Genomic DNA, 7,924 nt, shown 5'->3' on the forward strand with positions numbered 1-7,924 from the left:
CACTTTCACACACACCTTGTCTGTTATCACAGTATTGGATATAGGCATTGTTAACCTCATTTTACCAATGAGGAAACAGGAATTTGGTACCTAAGGTCACAGTAACCAGTGGACTCTCCCAACTCCAAGTTCAGGGGTTTTTCTAGTTCCACTATTTCTCCAGACTTCCCTCTGAAGAGCTCCTGATTGCAGAGGTGAGTCTGTGTGTCCACGTGTCCCACTGAGGGGATGGGATACGGGGGACAGGGGGTGAGCAAGTGGGCTGAAGGGGCAGGGCAAGGCAGGCCCAAAATCTGTGTTTGATGTCAAAAATCCAAGTGGAGTTGCGCATGGTGATATGTGCCTATAGTCCCAGCTACTCGGGAGTTTGAGGCAGGAGGTTACTTGAGGCCAGGAGTTCAAGACCAACCTGGGCAACATAGTGAGACCCTGGCTCTAAAATAAAAACCTGCAAAGGATGATTCTTTTCTAGTTCACAAGCATAAGGACTGGGTTTTCAAGATGTGCCTCCCTCAAACCTTGTTATGACATGGGCATGTTACCTGTCTGATGTGAAAAAAAAAATCCAAGTGAATTTGCATTCTACTCCAGCTTATACCTGTTTTTTGTTTTAATATAAAAAAGAATGTCCTTTCCTCTCTAATCGTTGAGTATAATTGGCACTCAGGAAGATATGCTATGTTTATTCTGTGGCTTCTTGTAATAATGGCTAATAATAGCTACCATTTATCGAGCTGTAACTGCATGCCAGGTACTATACTAAGTGCTTTACATAGATTATCAGGAACCTGCTGGGCTGTAGGTAAGAGTCCTTGATTTCAGATGCTGGGCTCTCCCTCACTGGACTAAACTGAGCATGTGGATCATGTCGTATTTGTGTGTGTAACCCTGGTGTCTAGTACGGTGCCTGGCATAGCACTGGAGCTCAATCGTGTGTCATATTGGTGGGTGTCAAAGGCCTGAGATTCCTGTACCTCCATTCAGTCAGTTTCCCATCCTCCCCCCACCCCCCTGTGCACCAATGAGTTGAAGAAGGTGGAAGTAGAGCAGTACTCTTTGGCCCTTTCCTGCCTATGCAATCTCTGAACCCTTTCAGTTGCCCCCAATTTGAGCTGCATCTGAGCCATTTTAGAGATAGAATCTCAGTAAATTCCTCCCCACCTCACGGTGTCTTCCAGTGACTTCAGTCAGTTCTGAGCTGCTCTGGACAAAGTTTGAGGCTTGACTTCTTCCCAGACCCTGAAACCCCAGCCACAGTCTCAGTACACTCCGGCTGACTAGTGGGGTGAGCGTGGATGGAAGCAGCTGCTTAGTTTTTATTTTCACAATTGTAGAGGTTAAGGAAGGAGAAATGAACTTCATTCCCTCATGGAAAAACCCTCTCCTCTTGTGGCCCCAACACCCAGCCCTACGTGTGGAATAGAGATGCTTCTCTAGGGAGAATCTCGCTTATTTTCAAATATGCCTGCCAGAAACTGAACCAGTCTGTCAATCCCATTGCTAAGAGAGTGTGTGTGTGTGTGTGTGTGTGTGTGTGTGTGTGTGTGTGTGTGCGCGCGCGCGCATGCGCGCGCCCGTGTCTGCGTGCACAGGAGACCGCAGAGCCAGCAGCAAAGTGAACTGATCTCCAGGAAGCAGGCCCTGTCTCACCCCTATCTTAACCAGCCACCGAGGCACCTCTCCAGATCCACAAACTGTGCTCAGGCCTCACACTGCCCCATGGGAGAGCCCCGGCCTGCTTGGCCTCTCCATGCCACCTTGTGTAAGCAAATCCAGGCTGGCCCAAAGAGCTCCTTCCACCCTGGAGCGAGGGTTTGAGGGCTTTAAGGGCCCCAGGTGGGAGGTGATCTGCTTCCAGGCGACCTCCCACACTCCTGCAGTGGCTGGCTGGGGAAACGCCTCTGCCTGAGGCTCCTGCTGAAGGTCAGTCTGCTGCACAGTCAGGATCGGGACCCAGACCAGCCAGCCCTCGGCGGTGCTCACTCTTGCTCTGGAGACAGGTTGTGATCCATTGGGCAAAACACTTTGTGCTGGGGACAAGAGTGAAAAGGTGGTGCAATAAAAGAGAGCCCAGGACTGCCAGGCTCATACTTATTCCCTCTTTCCTGAAGACGGTCAGCAAAGCCAGTGAGTCCACTGGACCAGCTTGAACAACAACAGGGCATCATGTACACTGTAGGGCTTGGAGGCCAAGGGGCTCGGGCCGGGCCCACGGCTCAGCACCCCTCTCCCCTGAGCCGTGATGCTGCCCAGGGTTCTTCCTGGTGTCCTCACCACCCTTTCCCAGACCTCGCAAATAGGGTTGCCACATAAAATACAGGCTGCCTGGTGAAATCTGACTTTTGGATAATTCTTTAGTCTCAGTGTGTTGCAAACATTGCATGAATATACTTACAGAAAAAATTGTTCATTGTTTGAAATTCAAATTTCACTGGTTGTCCTGTCCTTTCACTTGCTGAATCTGGTGACCCTACTCACAAAGTCCATTTCTGGAGGCCACTCTATTGGTCAGGTGAATTTGAGGACACCCCGGAGCTGGGAGGCGGTTGGGTGTTCTGAGATGCCTTATAGGATCATCTCCACATGGCTGGACTAGAAATGACACTGTCACTCTTGATATGTAGCCATGTTTTTGATTTTTCTCTTCATTTCATTTTAGAGGTACCCCTGTCTTTGCACCCATCACCCCTCGGGCCCCTCACTTTCCTTCTCAGTGTCAGTGTGTGTTGTTTTCTTCCTGTTGACTGACCAGGAAATCGTCCTAGCGATCATCCTCCCCTCCACTGCCCCATGGGGTTTGACTCCTCAGTTTAACCAAGTGTAATACACCACCTCATCTTGTTCTCTGAGGTTCCAGGCGGTTAGAAGTGTTTTCCGGAAAGAATAGGACCAGGTCGGAGTCATTGCTGCCCCAAGGCAGCGCCAAGCGGTTATGATTGGCCACCAGGGGGTGCAATGGAGCCACAGAGTCTGCGTTGGAAGAGAGAAGGCCTTTTTGGGGACACTGGACAGCCGAGGTCCTGGTGTTCCATGTCCCCCCCACCAGGCCCAAAGGCCAAGCCTGAGGAGGTCTTCTGGTCGGTCCTGAGTGGTCTGTTGGGGGTTCCCTGAAAGGGTAAGATGGGGAGCTGCCTGGGGCAGGCGGATGAGGCAGCCTGGTGATCCCTGGGGGTTCTGGCAGGCCTCAGACAGCAGAGAGGGTCCCTGGGAGAAGGGGACCCCACAGACAGGAGGAGGGGTGCATGCGGTGGTGGGTGGAGGTGTCTGGACTGGTCCTGGCCACTCCAAGTTCAGGGGGTCAGGGCTGGCCATCGGTCTCTCCCCAGAGGGTCACGGGGAAGAGCAGGTGTTCCCTCTGCGTGCACAGTGGGAGTGCGCCTGCAGGATGGGAGCTCTGGGGACCTCAGGAGCCCGAGGTGAGCCGGGGTCCACTGCTGTGCGGGGTGTAGAGGCCAGGCACAGACAGGGCAGGGACGTGTGCTGTGGGAGGATGGGCAGGTGCTGGCAAGAGACGAGCCAGGAGGCGCAGGACGGGGTGTGAGCTGGAGGGGAGGGGTGCAAGGGCGGGCTGAGGGACAGAGACGGGGTCCTGGACCCAGAGGGAAAGCTGGCACCAGGTGCTGATGGGGCTCCGGGGCAGCCAAGGTCAATGGCAGTCTTTGCAGTTGAGATATTGGGTAGAGCAAACTCCTGAATATTTAGGTAAACTTTAAGCAGAACATAGAGACAGTAAAGTGCCCAGACTGGCACCAGGTGCTGATGGGGCTCCGGGGCAGCCAAGGTCAATGGCAGTCTTTGCAGTTGAGATATTGGGTAGAGCAAACTCCTGAATATTTAGGTAAACTTTAAGCAGAACATAGAGACAGTAAAGTGCCCAGATTGGCAGCTTGGAGAATTTCCACCACCTCCCCAAAATAAGCATTCAATTTAAGAAATGAATGTTACATTACCAGCACCCCAAAAGCCCCCCGGGCAGCCACTCTCTTGATCCTAACATGTAAATCAGAATCCAATCCCTGGAATCACACGGTACCACTCTTGTTTTCCGGCTTTTTCCGTTCAACATTGTGTTGGAGAGCGTCACTCCTGATGCTGCGTGCCGTCTAGGTTGGTTTGTTCTCATTGCCATGTGCTATTCCATCCTATGTCTGTTCCATAATCCCTCCGACAGGGCATGGTCATTTGGGGTGTGTTGCTGGGAACATTTCTGCTCTTTCAGCATTTAGTACGCAAAGGACTGGGAGTGTGGGTCCCTGGGTATGGTTACGTCCAGCTTTTGTGGGTCCTGCCGAAGTCTTTGGTGGCTGTATCGCCTCCTGGCTATGTAAGTACCTTAGGGCGATGGCAGGCCCTGGAGACAGGCAGGGTGGAGCAGGAAGGGAGGAGGCCTGAGTCTCTGAGGACGTTTGCTCATTTGGATTGGTTTTGGCAGTGGATGGATGAGCGACTACCGAAGTGATGCCGGAGAGCGAGTAAGATGGGGATTGACTCCCGCTTCTGGATTTGGGGATTTTCCCCAGAAGAGGTACACTTTGGGGAACCAGACTTTGATTATGTATGTAATGGAGAAGGTCATTTATGAGGAGGATAGGACAGAAAGTGTCATCCAAGAATCAGGCCGATTCAGCGGTTTGCCATTGTCTACGCAGCAAGGCCCAGTGCTGGGGCCACACCCCACACCCATACCTGCACAGTCTAGCCGCCCGCTCCAGAGTCGTCAACTTCAACTGCATGTCCTGGGGCCGGATTTGGGCATTTCTTCCCAAGGCTGATGCCTGTCGCTGCTGGAGACCCTGACTTGAGGACACTGACAATAGCAGGAGAACCGAGAGGATGTGAACCAGCCGTCCACCACCAACACAGTGACAGTGGGTGATGGGAGGCTGGCCAGGGCTTGCCTCTCCCGCTTCACGTACCTTCTGGGAGGCTCTGAGCAGGTTATTTAACCTCTCTCTTGCTTCCTCTGTGAGATGGGTTAATACTCACCTGGCACGGCGGTTGTGTGGATTAAAGAGATGCTTACCCTGGGCTCAGCATGTAGCAAGTGCTATAAATGGCAGCACTCACAGACTGCCAGGACAGGAAGGACCCTCGGGAGTGTGCCCGTCCAAGCCTCCGAGGGACAGAGGGCGAATTGCCGGTGCCTAGCCAGTTGGTGACAGAACAGGGATTAGAGCCGGAGCCCTGAGGCTTAGCCCTTTGCTCTTTTCCCCAAACCCTGGGCCCTCAGCCAGCCGCTGGTAATCCCTCCGCGTCCAGCGCACCAGCACTGACGTTTGACCTCCGCAGGGCAGGGACAGGGCATGGAGCTGGCATCATCCTGCCTGGTGTAAAGCAGGAGGCAGGGTGGCAGGGATTAGAAATCTCTGAGAACAACATCACATGCTCCCCGGGTGACACCTGCTACAATAGCCTTGCAGCCAGGAGTTCCAGATTTTCCTGGTCCCTGCACCTGTAGACGGGCCCCCAGGGTGACGGTGACTGGCTCTGTGGAGGGAACATTGGGGCCCCTCCTTGCAGGCCAGGTAAGTGAGACCCCCGGCCCTGGCTCTCAGCCTTTGGGAATAGGAGCTGCCCTGCTTGGAGCTTCTAGACATGGGGGGAAAGGTGGACGCCATGGGGCTTTTGAAGTGTGTTTGAAGGCAAAGGGAGGGACGCCTCCTCTAAGAACTGCAAATCTGCAGGGTGTCGCGCAGAGAGACAAGGGGGCCCCATGAGCTGGGCACATGGGGCGGGGGGTGTCTTGTGCACCCTCTGTGTCTGCTCCTTCCCACCCTCCCCCAGACCTGCCGCAGCCCTGACTCCATCTAGCCTCCCCCCGCCGAATCCTGGGTGTGCGTGGCCCAGTTTTGGTAAGTGTGGAGTCCCCTAAGGGCCCCCTTTCACTAAGGGGCTTTTTCCCAGGACCGAGGGCCGAGACTTCCAAAAAAGCTCCCAGCCACCCCGTCTAGCACCCAGAGGACAAGATGCTTCCCTCTGGGAGGTAAGACAAACCACCCGATGGCAGTGGGGGGGCCCAGGTGCCCGCCCACCAGTTGCTTTAGAAGTGGTCAGTGGAAGTTCGTGCCCTCCCTCCCCTCCCTCTGCCGGCACCAGTGTTGGGGTGTCCTGCCCATGACCCCCACTGTCTCTGGGCTCAGCTGCACCCGGAGACCGTGAGACAGAGTCTGAAGGTTTGTAGGGGCTGCTCCATGTGTCCTTCCAGCTTCCAGGGAAATGTGAGAGAGGCCCACGTTTGCCATCCCTGGAAACTGCCTCGGGGGCCAGGCATATGGGGAATGTCCCTATCGCTTTGGGGGCTGGCCCCACCCCAGTTCCTGCTACAAGAGGCCAGATGCAGCACGTCTGTGGCTGCCTCCGCGGAGACTAGGCCCACATCTGCCCCTCGCTCTTCCCCAGCAGGTGCTTCCGCAGCCGGGGCACCCCGACGGCCAGGATGTCCACCCAGAGCGTCCACCCCCTGAAACCCGAGGCCCTGCGCCTGCCGCCTGGGATTCCCGAGTCCCCAGGCTGCCAGCGGCGCCACACGCTCCCTGCCAGCGAGTTTCGCTGCCTCACCCTGGAGGACGCCGTAAGCGTGTTTGAGATCGAGCGTGAAGGTGAGCAGCCCATGTGGGGGCGGGGAAGAGGCTCCACTCTGGTCCGGCTGTCCTTGGAGGCTGGCTCCCAGACTGTGCGTGTGTGTTCACGGAGGTGGGAGGACTCAGCTGCAGGCTCGGTGGGCCAGGCAGCAGTGACCTGAGTCACCCCTCCCCCGTGCCTCCTGCCGCAGCCTTCGTCTCTGTCTCGGGCCTCTGCCCCCTGTACCTGGACGAGATCCGGCACTTCCTGACCCTGTGTCCCGAGCTATCTCTGGGCTGGTTTGAGGAGGGCCGCCTTGTGGCCTTCATCATCGGCTCACTTTGGGACAAGGAGAGACTCACTCAGGTGAGGATGAGGTGGGCACCCTAGTTCCTGGAAGGCCTCTGAAGAGAGGGGCCCACCAGATGGGGGGAAGGGGGCCCAGGGGTTGGGATTTCTTCCTCCAGAACCAGAGAAGGGTTCAGGCCACAGGTCCCCTCCCAGGGCAAGATGCCCGCCCCTTCCGGGTCTTTAAGAGGTTTCCTCCACGGGGCTGGAAGTACAGCTGCCAGTTTGGGGCCCTCCTTGGATGGGAAGGGGGCCGTGACTGGAGGCACTCAGGGGACACCTGCTCTTGGCCCAGGCCGCGTGGTTTGGGGGGAGCATGTGTCGGCAGAGGGGACCTGGACTCATGGCCCTCACTTGCCTCCAGGAGTCGCTGACGCTGCACAGGCCTGGGGGCCACACAGCCCACCTGCACGTGCTGGCCGTGCACCGCACCTTCAGGCAGCAGGGCAGGGGCTCCGTCCTGCTGTGGCGCTACCTGCACCATTTGGGCGGCCGGCCGGCCGTGCGCCGGGCCGTGCTCATGTGCGAGGACGCGCTCGTGCCCTTCTACGAGAAGCTTGGCTTCCACGCCGTGGGCCCGTGCGATGTCACCGTGGGCCCCCTCACCTTCACAGAGCTCCAGTGCTCCCTGCGGGCCCAGGCCTTCCTGCGCAGGAACAGCGGCTGCTGAACCTGCTGTCCACCTGGCCGTGGGAGACGCGGGAGACACGGGCGGGCCGTCTCTGTCTCCGCCCTGGGCTCCCGGCACAGCTGAGCACGAGGGGGGACTGCCCGTGGGCGAGTGGGGACGGGAGGGGCAAATAAAGCCCAGCCTCGGTGCTCAGAGCAGAGCACGTGTCCTGCCTGTCCTCGGGAGGCGCTCTGCACCGCCTGCATTCCCCAGGCTGGGCTGGTACACGGGGACACTGGGAGGCGTTCTCAGGTCCCTGCCTCATTTCCTCCCCTGGGCAGGAAGCTCAGCAGCAAGGCTGCACCTCAAAGGAGCCTGGTGCTCGGGACACCCCTGGAGGAGGGT

At 56.9% G+C, this 7,924-nt stretch overlaps 1 protein-coding gene and 1 pseudogene across 1 annotated transcript; both read left to right on the forward strand.

Annotated features, from left to right (window-relative positions):
• The first annotated feature begins 460 nt into the window (after positions 1–460).
• Positions 461–552, forward strand: LOC123621429 (annotated as a pseudogene).
• A 4,640-nt stretch (positions 553–5,192) lies between these two features.
• AANAT (aralkylamine N-acetyltransferase) lies at positions 5,193–7,669 on the forward strand. Its single transcript, XM_045525751.1, has 4 exons — positions 5,193–5,525; positions 6,400–6,599; positions 6,773–6,927; positions 7,274–7,669. The coding sequence occupies exons 2-4, from the start codon at positions 6,437–6,439 to the stop codon at positions 7,577–7,579; spliced, it is 624 nt and encodes a 207-aa protein (XP_045381707.1). The 5' UTR covers positions 5,193–5,525; positions 6,400–6,436; the 3' UTR covers positions 7,580–7,669.
• The last annotated feature ends 255 nt before the right edge of the window (positions 7,670–7,924 follow it).

Source organism: Lemur catta, chromosome 15, assembly GCF_020740605.2.
Source record: "Lemur catta isolate mLemCat1 chromosome 15, mLemCat1.pri, whole genome shotgun sequence".
Taxonomy (NCBI): domain Eukaryota; kingdom Metazoa; phylum Chordata; class Mammalia; order Primates; family Lemuridae; genus Lemur; species Lemur catta.

Excerpts from the sequence above, each read along its gene's own strand:
- AANAT (XM_045525751.1), top strand. The coding sequence starts at position 6,437 with ATGTCCACCCAGAGCGTCCACCCCCTGAAACCCGAGGCCCTGCGCCTG. Across the intron at positions 6,600-6,772 it reads GTTTGAGATCGAGCGTGAAG|CCTTCGTCTCTGTCTCGGGC; the intron begins GTGAGCAGCCCA and ends CTCCTGCCGCAG. Across the intron at positions 6,928-7,273 it reads ACAAGGAGAGACTCACTCAG|GAGTCGCTGACGCTGCACAG; the intron begins GTGAGGATGAGG and ends ACTTGCCTCCAG.